The 23,559-nt window shown below is 40.3% G+C and overlaps 1 protein-coding gene across 1 annotated transcript; it reads right to left on the reverse strand.

Annotated features, from left to right (window-relative positions):
- Nucleotides 1-4,249: 4,249 nt before the first annotated feature.
- Nucleotides 4,250-8,511, reverse strand: MRPL50 (mitochondrial ribosomal protein L50). Its single transcript, XM_021002223.2, has 2 exons — nt 8,379-8,511; nt 4,250-4,928 (listed from the first exon to the last, which is right to left on the reverse strand). Exons 1-2 carry the CDS (start codon nt 8,468-8,470, stop codon nt 4,538-4,540), a joined length of 483 nt encoding a protein of 160 aa, XP_020857882.1. The 5' UTR covers nt 8,471-8,511; the 3' UTR covers nt 4,250-4,537.
- Nucleotides 8,512-23,559: the final 15,048 nt, after the last annotated feature.

A 23,559-nucleotide genomic window follows, 5' to 3' on the forward strand; every position in this document is an offset into this window, starting at 1 on the left:
AAGAACAAACTAAAAACCCCTAGTTAAGCACCAAAATGGAAATCCTTAAAATCAAAAGAAAGCTTAACAAAATTCAAAGTAAAAAAAAAAATGAACCAATAAGTAAAACTTTTATGTTTATGAAAAAAACAATAAAATAGACAAATCATTGGTTAATTTGATTTAAAAAAAGAAAGCTAAATTATCAGTATAAAAAATGAAAAGTGAATTGACACCTATGAAGATGAAATTAAAGCAATTATTAGAAGTTATTTTGCCCAACTACATGCAAATAAAATGAATAATCTAAATGAAATGAATATTTGCAAAAACATAAATTGCCCAGATTAACAAAAAAGGAAATTGAATATTTAAATAAGCATATGTTAGAAGAAGAATTTGAACAAGTCATAAATGAGCCCCCTAAGAAAAAATTCCCAGGACTGGATGGATTTATGATCAAATTCTACTAAACATTTAAAGAAAAAATAACTCCAATATTATGTAAACTTTGAAAATTAAAAAAAGGAATCATACCAAATCCCTTTTATGACACAAATATGGTTTTAATGCCTAAATCAGGGAGAGAGAGAAAAAGAAAAAGAGAACTATAGAGCAATCCTAATAAATATTGATGCGAAAATTTTCAACAAAATACCAGTAAGGAGATCACAGCAATACATAACAAAGATCATATACCATGCCCACACTGAATCTATGCCAGGAGTGCAGGGCTGCTTCAATATTAGGAAAGCTATAAGCATAATTGACTATATCAATAAGAAAAACAAAAATTATGTGACTGTGTCAATATATGCAGAAAAAACTTTTGACAAGATACAATACCTATTTCTATTAAAAACACTAGAAAGCATAGGAATAAATGAAGTTTTTCTTTAAAATGATAATACAGTATCTGTAATGAGAATAAACTAGAAGGCTTTCCAGTAAGATTAAAAGTGAAGCAAGGATTTCTATTAACACCATTAGTATTCAATATTGTACTAGAAATGCTATAGCAATAACAGAAGAAAAAGAAAGTAAAAAGATTAGTTAGAATAGGCAATGAGGAAACAAAACTATCATTATTTTGCAGATGACAATGACAGAATACTTTGAGAATCCTAGAGAGTCAACTAAAAAAACTAGTTCAAACAATGAAAACTTTAGTAAAGATGCAAGATATAAAACAAACCCACACAAACCATCAGCATTTCTATATATTACCAATAAAACCCAGCAAAAAGTGAAAGGGAAATTCCATATAAAATCCTGCAGATAGTATAAAATGCTTAAGAGCCTATTTGCCAAGACACACAGGAACCACATAAACACAATTACAAAACACTCTTCATACAAATAAAAACAGATCTAAACAAATGGAGAAATGTTAATTGCTCATGGGTAGGCTGAGCCAAAATAATAAAAATTACAATATTGTCTAAATTAATTTACTTATTCAGTGCCTTACCAAACTACCAAAAACTTACTTCATAGAACTAGAAAAAAAATAACAAAATTCATCTGGAGAAACAAAAAGTCAAGACTCTCAAGGGAATCATTAATTAAAAAAATGTGAAGGGAGGGGGCCTAGCAGTACCAGATCTCAAACTATATTACAAAGCAAGTGAATAAGAAATATGAGTGGTTGACCAGTGGAATAGACTGAGTACACAACATACAAAAGCAAATGGGCAGGCAGCTAGGTGGTGCAATAGATAGAGCACTGGCCCTGAAGTCAGGAGGACCTGAGTTCAAATCTGGCCTCAGACCAAACACTTGACACTAGCCCTGTGACCCTGGGCAAGTTACTTAACCCCAATTGCCTCACTAAAAAAACAAACAAAAAAAACCCAAAAGCAAATGAGCACAGTAGCCTAGTGTGCATAAACCCAAAGATCCCAGCTACTGGGGCTAGAACTCACTATTTGACAAAAACTTCTCAGAAAACTAAAGCAGTCTGGCAGAAACTAGGAATAGACCAGCATTTCAGACTGTATGCCCAGATAAGCTCAAAATGGGTATATGACTTAGACACAAAGAGTGACATCATAAGTAAATTAAGGGAGTATGGAAGAAATTACCAGTCAGATCTTTGGTTAGGGTAAGAGTTCATGACCAAAGAGACAGATGTTCACGGGAGCGAAAAATGGATTTTGATTACATAAAATTAAGAAGTTTTTGCACAAATGAAACCAATGGAAAAAAAAGCAGAAAACGGGAGAATTGAATTTTTATAATTTCTCTGATAGAGATCTCATTTCTCAAATATATAAAGAACTGAGCCAAATTTATAGAAATAAAAACAATTCCCCAATTGATAAATGGTCAAAGGATATGAGTTTTCAGAAGAAGAAATAAAAACTATCTAGTCATATGAAAAAAATGTTCGAAATCGCTAATAATTACAGAATGCAAATTAAAACAACTCTGAGGTACCATCTTGCACCCATCAATCAGACTGGCTAAGACGACAGAAAATGACAAATGCTGGAATGGATATAAGAAAATGGGTACACTAGTGTACTGTTGGTAGAGCTATGAACTAGTCCAACCATTCTAGAAAACAATTCAAACTCAAAGGCTATAAAATAGCAAATGCCTTTTGACCCAGCAATGCGACTACTACTAGGTTTATACACCAAGGAGACAAAAAAAGGGAGGAGGGGGACAGTGGTGGGGGCGGAGTACCTATATGTAGAAAAATATTTATAACAGCTCTTTTTATGGAGCAAAGAATTGGAAACTGAGGTAATGCCCATCAATTGGGAAAATGGGTAAACAAATTGTGGCATATGATTGTAATGGAATACTATTGCGATATAAGAAATGATGAGCATAATGGTTTCTGAAAAACCTGGACTTCCATGAAGTGATGCAAAGTGAAAGAAGCAGAACCATAACACTGAACACAGTAACAGCAGTATTATAATGATAATCAACTGTGAAAGACTATAACTCTGATCAATACAATGATCCCCACAACTCCAAAGGACTCATTTTATAAAATGCTATCTGCCTTCAGAAAATGATAGACTCTAGAGTGAGAATTGAAGCATATTTTCCCCCTTTATTTTTCTTGCTTATTTGGGGGCAGAGTAGGGGAAGGAACATGGAAATGTTTTACATAATTCATATGTATAATGGATATTATATTTCTTGCATTCTCAATGGCTGGGAGAGAAATGAGAGATTTTGAAACTGAAAATAAAAATAAGATTAAAAAAAAACAGTAACCCCAAACTGAATAAAAGTTCCATTGGACCAGTATAACTGACAGTTATAGCACCTTGAAGGCCACATCAGACAGATACATATAAAAATGGAATGGATAGGATCTTACATTTTATTTGTAACAAAGCACACCACATTACAATTATCTGAAAGTTGATTTACTGTTTACTTTGGTTGCAAAAAAAGCATTTAACTTGGTATGGAAAAAGGGGGAAGAGAAGAGAATAAGCATTTATAAAGTGCCTACTATGTGCCCCAGAACAAAAAAAAAAATGCAGCCAGAAGGCACAGTGGATACAGCACCAGCCCTAGAGTCCAGACAACTTGAATTCAAAAAGGCTCAGATACTTGACACTTACTAGTTGTGTGACCATGGGCAAGTCACTTAACCCTAATTGCCTTGCCAAAAAAAAAAAATTACATGTATTATCTCATTTGATTCTCACAGCAACCCTGTAACATATGTGCTATTATTATCCCTATTTTAGTTGAGGAAACTGAAGCAAACAGAGGTTAAGTGTCTTGCCCATGAATATACAACTAGTATCTAAGGCTGGATCTGAACTCAGGTTTTCCTGATCCCAGGCCCAGCACTCTATCCATTTTGCTACCTAACTTATCCCCATTTTGCAGATGAAAAAACTGAGGCAGACAGAGATTGGGTGATTTGTCCAGGGTCAAAACAGCTAGTTAAGTGTCTGAGGCCAGATTTTTTAAAAAGTTTTTTCGATACTTATATAGCACTTACTACGTGCCAGGCTCTGTGTTAAATGCTTTATAATTATTGTCTAATTTGACCCTTAAAACAACCCAGCACTATGTTTTAGAGTTGAGTATTCGGTTTTGTTCTAAATTGCACACTAATTTGGATTGCCCAATTAATATTTTCTTGTGCTCACAGAGATAAGTAGAACACAATATATAAGAGAATCCAGAGAGAAAAACTGTAACTGAAATTATTACTGTCTCAAAGTCAGGCAAATTTCTAGTAATTACTATTCCTCTCTGAGAATACAAATACACCAACCAATTCAAATCAATTCAATTCACAAATATTTATTAAACAAACACATACTCTGTGTAGAGCATAAATCATCTGATTGCATAAAGAACCAGAGAGAAAGCTGCTCTCCAGCAGGAAAAGAAAACATAAATCCCATCCTTTCCCTTTTCTTAACACATGAGGTCACTAGTGAATCAAAAATACATTTTTCCTCGGAATAAGAGCTCCTTCAGAACAATTTTACATGATAGTAAGTTTTAAAAAGGCTGATGAGAAATCTCTCTCCTTTAAGGGAAAAATAAAATTCAAGTTCAATTTGCTTCAGTAATCCCAGGTGATTTTCAAGTTGGAAGGCAGCTGCCTGGAGTTAATCTCATCAAATTTAGTTCCATCCTGCACAGGTATGCTATAGAAACTAACAACATCCTTGACACTGCGCATCTCATGAAGCCTCGAGTTGGGTACCACATGGCCAAATTCTTCAGCCAGCTGTGCCAAGAGAGAAAACTTCAGCTGACTCTTTTCCAGGCTGGTTTCTTGCCAATCACTATTAAGGCAAGTACCAAAAACTCCCCTGACATGAGATTCTACACGACTCTGGAGATCCTCAGGAGGAATGTACTTTCGACTTCGTGGTGGTGGACATTCCAGAGCAGGCTCTTCTTTAATTTCTACTGCCTTCTCAGGAACCTTTACTTCTTCAAGCTTCTTTCTAAAATAAGAAATAAGAAGCAATGATGTTAATTATTATCATTCCTACTAATCACAGCTTTAAGATTAAAAAGCATTTTTAATGCCTAGACCACGGCATTACTGAAATTATTAACACATCAATGATTAAAAAAAAAAACAACCCTAACTCCACCTACTGAGGAGGAAGCTGAGGGTCAGATCTGATAACATATGATCCTGAGAGTACAAAATAGGGAGAAGTCACCTGAAGGGCCAGAACACCAAAGATTCATGCAGTCATTCATTTAACATACAGCTGAGTGCCTAAAACCAAATCCTTAGATTCTCACAGTGATTTGAAATTTTCAAAATGTTTCATAGTCACTGTGATATTTGGTCCTCCCAACAGCTCTCTAAGTAGGGTATGGTATTCTTTTGACTTCATAAGGGGAAAACTGATATTCAGAAATACAGAAACTCAATTCAACAACAAATAAAAAATTTGTCTAGCAGCTCATTGTATAAATTCATTGTGACAGGCACTGGAAAAAAAGGTAACAGGTATCACTCTCAAGAAGTTTGGAGTCTAGTAGGAGAAGGAGACACATGCACACAGCTATGAGTTTGCATATGATTAAGTGTATAAAATCAGAGTAGCAAGAGAGGTACAAGAAGGAAGTGGTGACAATAAGTGGCAATGATAAGGGAAGGCATTATGGAAGAGAGGGCACCTGAGCTGAGCTTTGAAGAAAAGGAAGCTTTGAAAGGTAGAGATGCGGAGAGGTCCTTCCCAGGCTGAGATGAGTGTGTGAAGATGCACTGCAGAAGGAAGAGCTAGAGGAGAGAAGGGAACAAAGAACTGTCCAGTCTGGCTGAGGGTTAGAGTGTGCAAAGGGAAAGAGAATGAAATAGAGCATGAAAAGGAGGTGAGAGCCAGATAGTGGGGGGCCCTAAGCTTGTAACAAAGAAACATCTATTTTATTTGATAAGGAGTGGGGAGTCACCAAAAGCTAACCAGGGGAAGGAAAGTTAGAATTGTGCATTAAGAAGATTACATTGATAGCAATCAGAAGGATGGTATGGAGGCAGGAAGACCAGGTAGAAGACTACTACTATTAAGTCTTAGTATAAGTAAGGAGGTCCCGAACTAGGGTGGCAGTGGCCGGAATGGAAAAAAACAATGCTCAAGAGGATAATCACTCATCTAGAACTAATTACATCCTTTCTCTGTCGACATCCTCAGTAGCTCCCAAATGCCTAAAAGATAAAACGTCAATAAAACGCCTGGCATTTAAAAGCCTCCGCACTGTTGCTCCAACCTACCTTTCCTGCCTCATTCCATTGCTCCCACCTCTTCACATTCTATTTCCCAGAGAAACTGAACTACCGGCTGTTCCCAGAACTTAGTCCTGCTCTTTCCTGTGTCTCCACATTTACACAGGCTGTCCTCCTTGCCTGAAATATGTTTTCTCCTCATCTTTACCTGTTAAAATTCTTTTCTTCCTTCAAGCCCATCTGATGTCCCATCCCTTCCATTAAGCTTCCTGTTGCTCTCAGCTGAAAGCATCCTCTCTCCCTCAAATTTTCCTTAAAGTTTCTGTCTGGTCTTCTCCTCTTCCTATCATACTTATTCTTGTATGTGTGGGGATGTCTTAGACCCTCTATAGACCATCAAACTTCTTGTGGATAAAGACTATGCATTTTTTAAACATTATATCCCTAGGGCTGAACATAATGCATCATATATAAATGCTTTAAAAATATATCTGGCATTTTATAGCTTCCTCACAACTCCAGGAGATCGCCGATTATAGATGTAGAGCTAAAAGGGACTTCAGCAATCCCTACAAATCTATACAAGCCCCTCATTTTACAGATAAGGAAATGAGGCCCAGAGAGGTTAAGTAAGGAAGGTAACACAAGTATTACAAAGTGACTTACCTAGGATAACAGAGTTAATGAGTGGCAGAGCCAAGACACCTATCTATTTCAACTACACCACAGGCAATTATTAGGCGGCAAGGCACCGTACTAGGGACAGTAAGGGATGCAAAGATGTATGAGGAACAGTCCCAAGTCCTCCACAAATATAGTTAGGAAGATAGACACAAGTTAATTAGTGGTTCAAAACATTATGGAAAAGATGGTACACAGTAACAAGTGATACTGAGTCCTTTGGACACTCAGTCCCAAAAGCAGCATAGTGGAGTCTGCAAAGAGAGGTAAGGCAAGTTTATAGAGAGGTACGTATCATATAACCAATCTAATTGGAATTTCAAACTCCTCCAAAGACAAATCTGCCTACTCAGCAGCACTTACCCTGCCCATCAAAACATATAACTCCAGTTGTACCTCCCAACTCCCTGCATCCTTCATCCCTATTATCCATACTTTAGGTATAAACTATTCTTTCTTTGTCCCTGTAACTCTTTTTCATAACCAAGCAGCCTAACTCTTCCCCACTGCACCATTACCAGATGTCCCTTCAACTGCTGGACTTACTCTATTGTGAGCCAACTCCCCTGTATCTTCTACCTTTTGCAAAATCCATCCTTTTACTTTCTGACTTGACACAGATAAGACCTGAGAAATGGCCACTGGAAGTGGCAATGGATTGAAGCCATTGGTGACCCTTTAGAAAATAATTTTCAGTTGAGGAACGCTGGTAGAAGCCTGCGTGAAAGAAGCTAGAGTGAGTGGGTTCTTGAGAAAGTTGGCAGTGAAAAGGAAAGAATAGAAGGGCTTTGAGTTGTAGCGGGGCTGAGTACCCCTGAGGAGCCAGACAACCAAGAGAGGAAGCTGGTATGAGAGGTGAACAAAGCGGGAGACGACTCTTCTTAAACTGAGGGCAGTTCTTACTGGGGGGGAGGGGGGAACCCCTAAATGACACTTTGTACAATGCAAGAGCTGTCTGATGACCCCAGATCAGTTAAGGGGAAACACCTAAGGTCACCACTATAGAGAAAGCATGAGACAGTGGAAAGAACCTTGGGAGGGTGGGGGGGGGAGGCAAGGTCAAGAGACCTGGGTTCTAGTACTGACTTTGTCAACAACTCCCTGGGTAAGCCAGGATTAGTGAGTTCTCTTCTGAGCCTCAACTTCCCCATCTGTAAAAATAAAGTTGGGCTAGATGACGTCCAAAGACCCTTCTGATCAGGTCAATCCACGAGGCCTGTGATGTAGGTTGGACCCACTTCACAGCTGGACAACCTGAGGTTGGGGAGAGGTGGACGGAGAGGTGAAGGGGTGGAGGAAGGGGGGCATGTCGCTATGTCGGTGGCAGGACAATTCATTACAGAATCTAAGGCTGTGAAGCTAGACATGACCCTGTAAGCCCCTCGTTTTACGGATGGGGAAACCGAGGCCCAGAGAGAGGGTCACACAGCACGGATTCCGAACCTCCCCCCCCCCCTCCACGCCCCTCTCGGCCAGGCCCGAGCTTCCAGTTCCCTCCAGTAGGAGGTCGAGACCGCCCAGCTGTGGCTTCTACCTGTTCTGGCCCCACAGGGCCCGGCGTGGGGTCCTCAGGACTGTCCTTGCGAGTCGTCTGCAAGAGGAGTGGAGTCCAACGACCGCCGCCATGACAGCCCAGACGCGTGAAGGCGAAGAGCGAGCTCCGCCCCCGCCGCGCACCGCCCCAGAGCCTAACTGCATGCCGGGAAGTGTAGTCTAAGGACCTGGGACTGGAATGCCGGGGCATGATGGGAGTTGTAGTCCCGGATCAAGCACGTCTAAAGGGCCCCGGCCCTTGCTGCAGAATGGCCAGTCGGTGCTTCTGAGGCTGGGGCCGAAAATCCCAGGAGGGATAGGAGAGAAGTTCTGTAATGGTCCCATTAAGTTTATACCTTATTCTGGAGGGAGGTAAAGCTTTTCCTCCCTCCTCCTCATTCTATTCCAGAGGTGGAATCTGGAAAGCCCCCCTTCCTCCAGTCCAACTCCAGATCACCAGGTCCTGGTCTTCTGGTTTCAAGCTTTGAGAGAGGAGATGTGGTTTCAGACTCCCTTGGGATCTCCGAAGGGAGATAAAGACTCTGGGAAAAAGCTGACAGACAGAGGACCCAGCAACCTCTATCATGTCCTCGTCCCCAGCTTGCTATACTAGAGGCTTGGGAATCTCTCTTTGGGTGAAATTTGAGACCCTCTCACTCGGTTGAGCTGAGTTATCTCACTCATCCTAGGCAGACTCACATACACGTAACCTAGGCAGGCAAAGCAACATAGCGTACTCCCACCTATCTCTATGTCTCAAAGTCGTTTGTCTTTACAATAATGTTTTATATATATTTTTCCTGGTTCTGCTAACTTCATTTTGCATCAGTTGGTACAAGTCTTAACAAGTTTTTCTGAAACTTTCTCTTTCATCATTTCTTATAGCACACTAGTATTCCATCACTGCATATAACTTGTTCAGCCATCCACCAGTTAAGGGGTACTCCCTTCATTTATAATTCTTTGCCACCCCAAAAAGAGCTACTGTAGATATTTTTGCACATATAGTCCTTTTCCTCTTTCTTTTATATCTTTTGTACATAGACCTAATATTGGTATCAATGGGTTGAAGTTTAATAACTTTTAGAGCATAATTCCAAATTTTTTTCCAGAATGACCCAGTTCGCAGTTCCTTTCTGTTAACTTTGCCAGTCTGGTGGGTATGAAATGGAACCTCAGAGTTCTTTAAATTTGCATTTCTCTAATTATTAGCGATTTACAGCATTTTTCATATGGCTATTGATAGCTTGGATTTCTTCCTTTGAAAACTGCCTTGTCATATCCTTCAACTGTTTATCAATTAGGGGAATGGTTCTTATTTTTGTGAATTTGAATCTTTCCTAATATAACTCAGAAATGAGACATGTATCAGAAAAACTCATAGCAGAGGTTTCTCCTATTGTAGCAGATCTCAAAAAGTCCTTCCCTGAATCCCACAGGCCTGCGATTGATTGGGAGCCAGGTTTTACCAAAGATTCCCTTTTTTCTTCAATTTAATCTCTTTTCCCCATAGGCACATTGTCAAAGTAGAAGCCTAAAAATTTTAGGTGATGACAGCATTGGTCACAGGTAAGCCACACTGAGTCACTGAGGCTGGCTGGAGTGCCACTGTCTGATATTAGCCTTACTTCATCCTCTCCATTTAGAGCTTTATCAAGAAACTCAGCCAAGGAAATCATATTTCCAGGTCCCAAAGGCCCAAAATGACTTGTAGTAGAGACTAATTGGGACAGCTAGGTGGCTCAGCGGATAGAGGCCTAGAGGCAGGAAGACTAATCTTTCTATGTTCAAACCTGACCTCAGACACTTAACTAGCTGTGTGACCATGGGCAAGTCCCTTAACGCTGTTTGCCTCAGTTTCCTCATCTGTAAAATGAGCTGGAGAAGGAAATGCCATGCTACTCCAATATCTCTGCCAAGAAAATCCCAAATGGGGTCACCAAGAGTCTAAAACAACTGAACAGCAACATAGACCAATGTGTCTCTGTCTTTTCTCTTGATTAATGATAGGTCATATTTCTTCTACAGAGCTGTAAGTTTTAAAAAGCTCTTTCCTTACTACTGTGTGAGAAAACAGGCTCAGAGAAGAGATTGCTCATATCACAAATGCCAGACTATTGGAACCCAGGTCTCCTAATTTGAAGTCTACTGCTGTTTTGAGAGTACCAGGCTGCAGCTGTTATTTTTCTGTCTACTCAAAGACCCCTTTGTGTTTGTTTTGTTTTATATTCTGCCTTAATGTAACCATTGCTGCGACATTCAAGCAGCAGAACTGATGTGATAACTGTTAAAATTAATTATCTGAAATAAAAAGAAATTGAGGACAAAGTTACTGAGCCATCTATGATTTAATTTGCAAAGCTAGCATTTGCATATTAAATCAGGTGACTTGACATCTGAGTAGATGTCAGAGAGGAGTGATTTGTAGAGCTGATTTTTATGTGAGAAAAGAGTAATTTTAAAAAATGACAGAAACATAATTCAATCAGACAAAGCAGCTCACATGACTAATTAGCTTCTCCCAGGCTTTCTTAATCCCATCCATAAATCCTTTCCTTTTGTAATCAGAAAGTGTACTGGGAAAGAGGAATTTGTGGTCAGTGATTAGCAGTCACCCCCATAGAAGATTCTGTTACTCAACTTAGACTCTAGTTCAAGTAAAAAAGGAGCTTATCCATTAAGAAAAAAGGAACTTAACCTCTGCTAACCTTTCTCCAGCTGCCAGAAAGGGGACAACCCCCCTTTCTGGGGGAAAAGTAAATCCTAGACCTTTTTAAAAAAAAAACCCCAAACTTTATAATCTTATGATTATTTTATTCTTCTAAATTATCTGCTACTAAAAGTTGGGCTTCCTTTTAGTAATCTTTTTATTTACAGTGTTATGGTCATTTTGCATGTAACATGGATTACTCTGGTCCATGCTCTAAGGACCAGGCCCACTATATTTTACCTGCCTCAGGTTTCCTTTGTACTGACTCGGTTTGAGGGGTTCAGGGACCCCTCAAGGACCGAAGTACAGAATAGGGTCATCTGGAAAGAATTCACAGACTCAGGCAATCTTTAAGTCAAGTTGGCAAAGATTTATTGTTACACTATCCAGCAGGCAAAATTTCTTAAGGAACCTGTGACCTTAGAGGGGTACAGTTAAAGTTTATATAGGAAAAATTATAATAAAACATGTGCCAAATATGCTAATTAGGTGATTCAGGAGGTATTAGGGAGTGGTTAAGGAGTGGTCAGTTCCTTTTTTTTTTTCCTTAGGCAATTGGGGTTAAGTGACTTGCCCAGGGTCACACAGCTAGTAAATGTGAAGTGTTTGGTCTGAAGCCGGATTTGAACTCAGGTCTTCCTGACTTCAGGGCTGGTGCTGTATCCACTGTGCCACCCAGCTGCCCCCTACAGTGGTCAGTTCTTAAAGGAATATTTTTGTATCTACTGTGCGGGCATTTTACCCAGAGTTCACCAGGAAAAAGCTGGGGGGGGGGCAGGGCAGAGAGGTGTGGTTTTTAGGTCTGCTATATCACTAAGTTAACTAGTCAGGGCCAACTGAGGATTGTCCAGTCTGCCACTAATCAATGTCTTGTTTGACAAAATAGATGTAGGGAGTGTAAATATGTCTTAAGTCTAAGATACACACAATGTGGAGTCCAGGATGCTTGTAATGAGGTAGGGAGTTGGTATAGATAGTCTGGTGGGTACCCAATATCTTTATGAGGCAGTACAAAGCCTGTTCAAACTGATAATTCCTACAGATGCAGTTTGTTACTATAGCAGGGAGAGAGATAAGTATTTTGCTGGGGCCCACTCATAAGTAATTGATTGGCATGTGTCCTTGGGCTGGGGAGAAACTGTCAGAGATAGTGTTTTTGGGCTAGGGAGAAATATGGTCTTGGAATTAGAGTCCGAGCACAGGCACCCAAGTACCCCATCAGTACATCTCTAATAGTGTCTAATAATAATAATAATAATAATAATAATAATTAGCATCTAATAATAACACTGACAATGAGTCATTTCATCTGTGGGCTTCAGTTCCCCCCAAAGAGCTATTAAGCTCAGCATCAAACTTCGGTATGTCACTGTTGAACAGTGCTGCACAACTGTGTCATTTCATCTAATGGGTATTTACTGAGCAATTTTTAATAATACCTGCATTGTTATAGCTTTATTGTTTACATGCATTGCAATAGACTATGGTAGAAAAATAACTGGACTAGGGCAGGTAGGTGGTGCAGTGGATACAGCACTGGCCCTAGAGTCAGAAGGACCTGAATTCAAATGTGGCCTTAGACACATGATACTCACTAGCTGTGTGACCCTGGGCAAGTCACTTAACCCCAATTGCCTCGTTTAAAAAAAAATCACCGAACTAAAAGTCAAGATACCCTGATTCTAACACTTCATATTTATATTATCCTTTACAATTTATAGTTGTGTTTTCCTCACCAAAACAAACACACATACACAATACGTACACACATACAACCTGAAAGGTAAATAGTGCAATATTCCATCCTGGCTGCATTGCTATTTAGCTTCATACCCCTGCTAAGCTTAATCGCTTTGTCTTAATTTTATCCTCTCTGGCAATAACAATTCACATAGAGCTTTAAGGTTTACAAAGCAGTTTGTTGACTGCAACTTTGTGAAATAGGTAGTTCAACTGGTCTTATCCTCATTTTATAAATGAAGAAACTCAAGTTTAACAGGATTAAATGATTTTCTCCAAGTCATACAGCTATTAAGTATCAGAGCTGGGATTCAGTGCAGGTGTCCAGGTGCCATTTTCAGCATTAGATTGTTTCAGAGGTCATTGCCTTCTCTAAGATTCTATGAGTTCTCATGATATCCCCTGAGAAATAAGCTGGGCAGATATTGTGATACCTATTTTGGAGCTGAAGAAACAGCTCAGAGAGATATAAGTGATTTGTCTAAGTTACAGTTAGTAAGTGAAACTTTGCTAGTGTGCATTTACCTTATTGAATTCCAGAACCTTGGTATTCTCAAAGGTGTTTCCTGACTAACAGATAAGTGGCCAAAGGATAAGAATAATTTTCAAAAGAAGAGTTAGTTGCAAACTGTTAACAACCACTTGAAAGAATGCTCCAAATCTTTAATAACGAGAAGAACGCAAAACAAAACAACTCTGAGGTTTCACTAATAACCAGCAAATTAACAAAGATGGCAAAAGATGGGAATAGTCAATGTTAGAAGAGTTGTGGAAAGATAGGCACACTTAATGCATTGTTGGTGGAAGTGTGAATTGGTACTACTGTTGTGGCCTGAGAGATTGAGACTCCTCAAAGACCAGAGTACAGGCCGGATAGTCTGTAATGAATTCACTGACTCAAGCATTCTTTAAGTCAAGGTGGCAAAGATTTACTGTTACACTTTTCAGTGGGCAAGGATTCTTAAGGAACCTGCAAGAGACTGAGGATAGAGCTAGGGCTTATGTGGCAAAGGGCATGGGAAAGGAATGCCAGGGACATTGCTGAGGTAATCTAAAGGTCCAGGTGTCTTTGGGAGCTATGGATGAGAAAATACAGGGAGCATACTGGACAGGGAGGGAGATGACAGAGGTATGGATCTTTGGAGTCTGGCAGGAGGAAGAGTCCTTGGGCTGGCCAAGGATAAAACTCCTTGGACTGGGCAAGGTACCACTCTCCCTCTGTCTTGATGAGTGAATGCTCTGCAACAAGGGAAAGCTTTCTCATAAGACAGGAACTTAATAAGGAATTGGGAGGCTTCCAGAAACATGATCTGAGGGCTGTGGCCTGACCAGCCTAGCACTCTCTCATCCAGCTCTGTGTAGCTCGACTAGGAAGAGAGATAAGGGTCATGCTGTGGCCCATGCATGAATAACTGCTAGGCACAGTGTCCTTGGGCTGGGGAATGGTTGTCAGAGACAGTGTTTCTGAGACTAGGGAGAAACTGGGTTCCAAATACAAGCACAAGCACCCAAACATAAGCACCCAAGCACCCCATCATTACCATTCTGGAAAGCAAGTCAGAATTATGCAAATAAAGTAGTTAAAATGTCTATTCCCTCTGACCCAGATATTCCATTGTTAGGCATATAACCCAAGGAGGTTACTGATAAAAAGAGAGGCTTCACAGCGCAAAATATTTGTAGCAACACTCTCTGACTACATCTCCCCTTCAGGATTCTAGGGGCAATTCTCACTCCACTCTTAATCTGAAGCTGTACTTCCTTTCAACTCCGCACCAGATGCCTCTTCCAGGATAAAATGATCACTTCTAATCTTCTCACTGTTCTACTAATTCAGTTGTGGATTTTCTGATGCCTCCCCACCTCCCTCAGTCTCCTCTCCCCTCTGATTGGAGGGCTGGAGAGTAGAGTACTAAGTTCTTCCCAAAGACAGAGGGCAGAAATGGCCTGCCAGCTCACTCCACTCTTCTGCTGCAGCTTGGCTTGGTTTCACCAAACAAGATGGAACAAGATGCCCCTGTATCAGGTATCCTTGACGTCCTGTCGTCCCTTCACATTTCTAGTTTCCTTTTGTGTCTTGTCTTCCTCTACTAGATTGTAAATTCCTTGAGGGCAAGAACTGTCTTCTTTTTCTTATTTGTAAGCACTTAGCTTAGCACGGTGCCTGTCACATAGTTGGCACTTAACAAAGGTTTATTTTATAGTAATTCTGAGGATTTTAGTTGTTTTTCTCACATAACAATGGCTCAAATCTCCATTCTGGTGTGTTTCCCCAACTGTAAACTGCCAACTCCAGTTCCATGTAACCAGTAACATCAATATTGTTTTTATAAAGGGATGTTTACTTTGAAGATATAGTAAGAACAGAAGTACAAACATTTCTTCCCCCCCCTCCCCATCCCTGGGGAAACACTGTCTCCAAGACTACACAGATCCTCTGGGCTCATAGAAGGAAGTTTCTACATAGTTTCAACATGGCAAGTTCACTTATGAGTGTGGCATGGTAAATGGATACCCCTACTTTTACATGGTGAATGTGCTCTTGGCTTCAAGATAGCTCAAGGAGAAGAGTGTACAGGGTGTTCAGGGAAGACAAGTGCCTCTGGTGTGAGGACTGCTGAGCCTTTTTTTCAGGGCTGCTTTCCACTTTTGGTGTCCGACAGTGAGTTAAGATGGTGCTACCCCAAGCGTGTGAAGACTTCCCCAGCCGAATAGATAGATGTGAACAATTTGTTCCAGTGGGTCATGAAGGTGGCAGAAGCAGGCGCATGGAGCACTTAGAGCTTGATTAGACGTTAAAGATGCCAAGGCCGTGTGCTGCATCCCAAGCAATACTAGTCATATTGACTTTGTCTTGCCACTAGACTTCAATGACTCTGGAAGAAAGAGTGAGGCCGACAACTTTGTGCAACTCTGCCTCAATTAAATCTAATTTATATGCAAGTCAAAAGATATTACCCATACCATTTAATGATTTTACATTTTACTATTTCATTATTTTATTATTTTACTCTTACTCGAAGTCCTGTGGCAAACGGCAAGTGGTGAAACAGCAGATATGAATACATTGGGAGCTATAGTCACAACCCTGCATACAGACAGCCTGGGTATAGGGTCATCTTCTCACCAGATCGAAGCAGCAGTGGAATTGGGCAGCCCCTTAGATGTCTGAGCAGCCTTTTTGAAGGACCACACTGCTCATTTCCTGGCATGAGGAAGGGGCTAGAAAAAGTGCTCTAAAAATTGCCAGCTTCATCTAACCTAACCACCACAGAAAGTGGAAATACTACAAAGAGTTTTATGAAGATGATTCCACTCATCATTGGTATGTGGAAAACGTGCATGTTTATGGACAACATGAAATCTTGTAGACCTGAAAGACAAACAACTCTTGTTGGGAGAGAACTCAGCAGGTATTGCATCCAAATAGCAGCCTTGACTGCAATAAGGATGGTAAATGAAGGGCTGGCTTACTAAAATCAGAACTGGATACACATTTTTGTGAAGTGATTGCTGTGATGAGGAGTGCCATGAAGCCGATGTAGGTTTTATAATAAAATCTAATTTAGTCAACAAGCTTGTATGCCTCCCCAAAGGAGCGAATGACAAGTTTATGACAATATAATTGCCACTTGCATGGAAGTGCCATGCCACCATCATCAATGTGTATATTCTCACCATGACAAACCCTGATGAAGTCAAAGAAAAATTTTATGAAGACTGAGAAACCCTTATTATCAATGTGCTGAAAGAGGACAAGCTTGTAATTCTGGGTGACTTTAATGTTACAGTAGGTACAGACTGCCAGGCATAGCAGGAAATCCTTGGGAGGAATGGAGTTGGGAACAGCACTAGCAACAGTCACTTACTACTGAAGACTTGTGCATCTCATGACCAACACTGTTTTCCGTTTATCTAAATGTGATAAAACTTCATGGACATACCCTAACAGAAAACATTGGCATTTAATAGAGAGAAGAGACAGGATATGAGAGTGATGAAGGAGATGTGTGGCACAGAGTGCTAGACTGATCATAGACCTTTCCTCTCCAAGCTAAAAATTCACATTCAACAAAAGCAGAGGCCCTAAGGCAAGATGACTACCAGAAGACTTGATGAAAATAGATAACAGTGCTTCTCTAAGTGGAAACAGTTTGTTGCTGACTTGGAGGGAAAACTGAGCCAATACCCAATTGGCAACAGTGGAGCAGAAAAGCAGTGGGCAGCCTTCAGAGATTTAGTGTATAGCACCATATTTACTCATCTGGGACAGAACACTTGCAAACATCAGGATTGGTTTGATGAAAATGATGGAAAAATTCAGAAGCTACTACATGAAAAATGAGAACTCCACAGGTGTTGCCAGCAGGATAGCTCATCTGTCTCTAAGAAGGCAGTGTTTAACTACATCAAAAAGCAAAGCTTAGAGAGATGCAGGATTCGTGGCTCAGTAAGAAGGCAGACAAAATTCAGTTTTACACTCCTAGTAACTATACAAAGTGCTTCTATGATGTCACAAAGGCTATTTATGGACCAAAGACATATGGCACATCTCAACTACTCAGCACTGATGGAGCCACACTGATCCTGGAAATACAGACTGAACACTTCCATAGTATCTTCAACAGTCTAGTGTTCTCATCAATCAATACTGAAGCCATTGATCACAAACCTCAGGTTGAAGTCAATCTGTCTCTAGCCAAATTCTAACTGCAGAAGATGTTTTGAATGCCATTAGACTCCTCTCATGTGGCAAAACACCTAGTGCTGATTCCATTACAACAAAGATTTACAAGGCAGGGGGTCCACTGCTCATATAAAAGCTGACTGAAATCTTCCAAGTTACATGGCAAGAGGAGGTTATCCCTCAGGAGATCAAGGATGCCTCCATTGTCCATCTCTATAAAGGAAAAGGAAATAGGTTATCCAGTGACAATTGCAGGGGGTGTTTCTCTCTTAGTCTGGCAAAATTCTAGCCAGAGTCCTCCTTAATAGGCTGATCCTTCACCTGGAGCTCCAAGTTCATTTCCCTTCTGAGGAGGAGCTGATAGGGTATTTAAGGGTTTCTCTCCACCAGAAATAAGTGGCTGTGCTGAGCCAATTGTGTCCTTATCATTTTCTCTTGTGATCCATGTTGTTGTCCTTTTCTTTTTTCTTTTTTTAACACGTAGGCTTTTGTAAGTGATAATCCACAGTAGACTACATTTTTGCTAATATGCAATTGAAAGATGAAGAGAATATAAGATCCAATTGCACTTATTGTTTGTAAATTATAAAAATCATTTGATTTGGTAGAGCAAAAGCACTGAGAGCTCTTCTCCAATAAGGTACCTCCCATCTGTCCATCAAAATATTCAAGATTTCCTCCTTAATAGGTGAACGGGAATTTAAGAATACCTCGGAGGACCAATCTGTCAATTGACACAGTGCATTTTAAAAAATACTTACACATGCAGTGGTGATGGTGGAGAAATATTATTAAAGGGCTTTTATCTTGCTGCAATTAAACATTTATGTTTCATGGCACCTAATACTGAGTTCTTTACACAATAGGCTCTAATCCATATGTTGACTGACTTGTCACAGGTAGCAGGTTGTAAAGCCTGAAGATTCAGTTCAGAGATGCTCAGGATTCCCAGAATTTGAATTTCACTTGTCTTTTCATGTCTTTCTTGAATCTTATACTTGAAGATCAAATTTTTTGTTGAGCTCTGGTCTTTTTATCAGGAAGTCTTGGAAGTCCCCTATTTCATTGAATATCCATTTCCTCCCTTGAAAAATCATGCTCATTTTTGCAGGGTAGTTGGTCCTTGGCTGTAATCCAAGCTTCTTTGTCCTACAGAATATCATGTTTTACACCCTGTGGTCTTTTAATGTAAAAGCTGCAAGGTCCAGTGTAATCCTGACTATGGTTCCATGATATTTAAATTGTTTCTTTCTGGCTGCTTGCAGCACCTTCTCTTTCATCTGGTAATTTTTGAATTTTGCTATTATATTCCTTGGCATGGTCAATTTGGGATCTCTTTGAGGTGGGGACCGGTGTATTCTTTCTATGGTTATTTTACCTTCTGGTTCTAGGACTTCAGAGCAGTTTTCCTTTATGATTTCCTGAAAGATACTGTCCAAGCTCTTTTTCTCATCATGATTTTCAGGTAGTCCAATAATTTTTTAAATTGTCTCTCCTGGATCGATTTTCCAGGTTGGTTGTTTTACCAATGAGGTATTTTATGTTTTCATCTATTTTTTCATTTTTTTGTTTCTGTTTGACTGATTCTTGCTCTCTTATAGAATCATTAGTTTCCATTTGTCCAATTCTAGGGTTTGTTTTTAAATATAAATTTATTTATTTTCATTTTTAAATATTTGCTTCCACAAGACTTTGAGTTCCAAATATTCACCCCATCTCATTCCTCCCCCTACCCCAAGATGGCATGCATTCTGAATATCGCTTCCCTTGGTCTGTCCTCTCTCTTCTATCTCTTCCCCTTCTCTTATCCCCTTCCCCTTCTATTTTCCTGTAGGGCAGGAGACTTCTGTACCCCATTTCCTGTATTTCTTATTTCCCAGTAGCATGTGAAAACATTTTTTTAAACATATGTTTTTAAAACTTTAGGTTTCAAATTCTTCTCCCTTCCTCCCTCCCCACACCCTCATTGAAAAGGCAAGCAACTCAATATAGGTTTACATGTGCAGTTATGCAAAACACTTCCAGTAGACATGTTGTGAAAAACTAACTCTATTTCCCTTAATCCTATCCTGCCCTCTCATTTATTCTATTCTTTCTTTTGACCCTGTCCCTCCTCAGAAGTATTTGTTTCTGATTACCCCCTTTCCCAATCTGCCCTCCTCTCTATCATCCCCTGCTCTCTTGTCCCCTTCTCCCCTATTTTCCTGTAGGGTAAGACAGATTTCCTTACCCAATTGAATGTGTATGTTATTCCCTCCATAAGCCAAATCCTATGAGAATAAGATTCACTCATTCCCTCTCACCTTCCCCCATTTCCCCTCCACTGTAAGAGCATTTTCTTTTCTGTTTTTTTTTTGTGAGATAATTTACCCCATTCTACCTCTCCCTTTCTTCTTCTCTGAATATAATCCTCTCATCCCTTAATTTTATTCTCCAGATATGACCCCTTAATCTTCAACTCACCCTGTACCCTCTATCTATCTATCTATCTATCTATCTATCTATCTATCTATCTATCTATCTACTATACATATATAATTTTTTCCTCCAACTACCCTAATACTGACAAAGGTCTCATGAGTTATAAATATCATCTTTCCATGCAGGAATGTAAACAGTTCAACTTAATAAGTCTCTTATGATTTCTCTTTCCTGTTTACCTCTTCATGTTCCACTTGAGTCTTGTATTTGAAAGTCAAATTTTCTATTCAGCTCTGGTCTTTTCATCAAGAATGCTTGAAAGTCCTCTATTTCACTGAATGACCATTTTTTCCCCTGAAGGATTATACTCAGTTTTGCTGGGTAGGTGATTCTTGGTTGTAATCCTATCTCCTTTGCCCTCTGGAATATTATATTCCATGCCCTGTGGTCCTTTAATGTAGAAGCTGCTAAATCTTGTGTTATCCTGATTGTGTTTCCACAGTACTTGAATTGTTTCTTTCTGGCAGCTTGTAATATTTTCTCCTTGACCTGGGAACTCTGGAATTTGGCTACAATATTCCTAGGAGTTTTCCTTTGGGGATCTCTTTCAGGAGGAGATCTGTGGATTCTTTCAATTTCTATTTTGCCCTCTGGTTCTACTATATCAGGGCAGTTTTCCTTGATAATTTCTTGAAAGATGATGTCTAGGCTCTTTTTTTGATCATGGCTTTCAGATAGTCCAATAATTTTTAAATTCTCTCTCCTGGATCTATTTTCCAGGTCAGTTGTTTTTCCAATGAGATATTTCACATTGTCTTCTATTTTTTCATTCTTTTGGATTTGTTTTACAGTGTCTTGATTTCTCATAAAGTCACTAGCTTCCAATTGCTCTATTCTAATTTTTAAGGAAGTATTTTCTTCAGTAATCTTTTGGACTTCCTTTTCCATTTGGCCAATTTTTCTTTTTAGGGCATTCTTCTCCTCATTGGCTTTTTGGACCTCTTTTGCCATTTGGGTTAGGCTATTTTTTAAGGTGTTATTTTCTTCAGTATTTTTTTGGGTCTCCTTTAGCAAGCTGTTGACTTGTTTTTCATGATTTTCTTGCATCACTCTCATTTCTCTTCCCAGTTTTTCCTCTACTTCTCTTGCTTCTCAAAATCCCTTTTGAGCTCTTCCAAGGCCTGGGACTGATTCATATTTTTCTTGGAGGCTTTGGATGTAGGAGCTTTGACTTTGTTGTCTTCTTCTGGTTGTATATTTTGATCTTTGGTCACCAAAGTAAGATATTATAGTCTAACTCTTTTTGCCCTCCTTGCTCATATCTCAGCCAATTACTTGAGTTTTAAACTCTTTGTTAAGGTAAGAGTCTGCTTCCAATGTGGAGAATGTACTGTCCCAAGCTTCGGGGTTTATATAGCTGTTTTCAGAGATACTTGTAGGGACCTGTAAATTTTCAGTTCTTGCAAGGTGGTATGATAAGGGGCGAGGTGTTTACTCCTTTCCTGGCCTGTGCTGTGGTCTATTAGTGACCACAAGCACTCTTTTCTGTCCTGGAACTGTGAAGAAGGTTTCCTGTCTACAGCCACTACAAGCTCCACCACGCCAGCTCTCCTCCTCACCCCAGGACCCCCATCCAGAACTGTGACCTAGTTCCAAGCACGGGCAAAGCAAGAGATTCCTGCCTCAGCACCAGCAGAGAGATCCCTGCAATCCCCCTCTGATCAGCCACTTGATTCCCCCTCAGTCTGTGGGCCTGAAGCTCGAGAAGCAGCTGCCTACCCCAGGGCCGCATTCTCAGGGAACTGGAGCTGAGACCCCACCTTCCTCTGTCAGCACCACAGAAACAGACTTTCCCCACTGACCTTCTAAGTTGTCTTTGGCATTTTTGGATTGAGGAGACTGGAAACCAACACAGCTGCCAGTGATTCAGTCCTCTGAGGCCTGCTCCAGGTTCGCTGCAGCCTGTGCACCCACACCAACCTGCGCTGCACTCCCAGCCTGGCGTGATATACCTTTCTGATCAATCATCCAGGTTGTCTTGGGCTGGAAATTTGTTTCACTCTGTCTTTTTGTGGGTTCTGCTGCTTCAGAATTTGTTTAGAGCCATTTTTTATAGGTATTTGGAGGGGTTTGTGGGGGAGAGCTCAAGCAAGTTGCTGCTTTCACTCCACTATCTTGGCTCCGCTCCCCAATTCTAGCTTTTAACAGATTATTTTCTTCTGTTAGTTTTTGTACTTCCTTCTCCAATTGGCCAATTGTATTTTTAAGGGATTTGTTTTCTTCAGTGTACTTTTTTTTTTCCAGTTTTCCAGTTGTGCTTTTTAAGGACTTGTTTTCTTCAGTGTACTTTTTCCCCAATTGGCCAATTGTATTCTACCTCTCTCATTAGACTTTTAAAATCCTTCTGGAGCTCTTCTAAGAAGGCTTTTTGGTCTTCAGACAAGTTCATATTCCCTTTTGATGTTGCAGATGTGGGTTTGTTGACAATGTTGTCCTCTTCAGAATTTCTGTCTTGATCTTCACTCTTCTCATAATATGAATCTATGGTACGTTTCTTTTTACTCATGGTGTTTCTTTTATTCCCTGGCCTTTAAAGAGATTGAGCTCTCCTGCTGAGGAACAGAGGGCACTGACCCAAGCCTCCTGTGTTGGGAGCCTAGGTCTTGGTCACTGGCTTTGTGTGCTGGGGCCTCTTATGTTGGCAATTGGAGGCTGTAGAGTTGTGGCAGCTTACCTCGTGTTGGGCTGGAATCAGCAAGGCTGGAACTTTCAGGCAATTCTAGGTTGCCTTCTTTTCTTTTCCTTTAGCTTTCTTCAGCTCCTTTTAGATGGGTGCTGCAGGGTATTTATCTGCTTGGGGCCCCTTGCAGTGCTGTCTCCCTTGTCTCTGATAATGCACTGGGAGATTCCTTTGTGGTAGAGTGCCAAGGCACCTGGTGGTTTTCTGAGCTGGTTTCCACCAGTCCTCTCCCACTTCTCCCCTGGGCTTCAGGACCTCTTCCTGGTTGACAGTTAGAGGTTCTGACAGCTTACTTGGTGTTGGGCTAGAATCAGCAAGGCTTGGACTTTAGGAAGACTTTAGGTTGCTTTCTTCAGCTCCTTTCAGATGAATGCTGCAGGGTACTTATCCGCCTGGGGCCCTTTGTAGTGCTGCTTCATTTATTTTTGCTGGGGCACTAGGAGACCCGTTTGCTGGGCTGCTGCACTGCTGTGCCCCATCTTTCTTCTAGTTCAGCTGTTTAGGGTTTTTTTTTTCTGGGGTAATATTTTTTGGGTTTTCAAAGGTTGATAGGGGAGGGTGAGAGAGACTACCTTTTTACTCCGCCATCTTGGCACCTGGACCATGTTGTTGTCCTTTTCAAAGAGGACTAATGACATCATGCAGTGATGTCTTGACTTGCCATGAATTAGATTTAAGTCAGACATAGTTGCACGAAGTCATTTGCCTCACTCTGTCTTCAAGAGTCATCGAAGTCCAGTGGCAGCACAAAAGTCAAGATGATGACAATGTCCCAGGATGTAGTGGATGACCTTGGCGTCTTTGATATCTGACCAAGCTCTAAATGCCCCGTAGTGCTTGCTTCCATTGCCTTCATGGTTATTGGAACAAATTGTTCTCATCCA

Source organism: Phascolarctos cinereus, unplaced genomic scaffold (genome assembly GCF_003287225.1).
Source record: "Phascolarctos cinereus isolate Bilbo 61053 unplaced genomic scaffold, phaCin_HiC Scaffold_4;HRSCAF=312, whole genome shotgun sequence".
NCBI classification, from domain to species: Eukaryota; Metazoa; Chordata; class Mammalia; order Diprotodontia; family Phascolarctidae; genus Phascolarctos; species Phascolarctos cinereus.

Excerpts from the sequence above, each read along its gene's own strand:
- MRPL50 (XM_021002223.2), bottom strand. The coding sequence starts at position 8,470 with ATGGCGGCGGTCGTTGGACTCCACTCCTCTTGCAGACGACTCGCAAGG. Across the intron at positions 4,929-8,378 it reads GCCCTGTGGGGCCAGAACAG|AAAGAAGCTTGAAGAAGTAA; the intron begins GTAGAAGCCACA and ends TTCTTATTTTAG.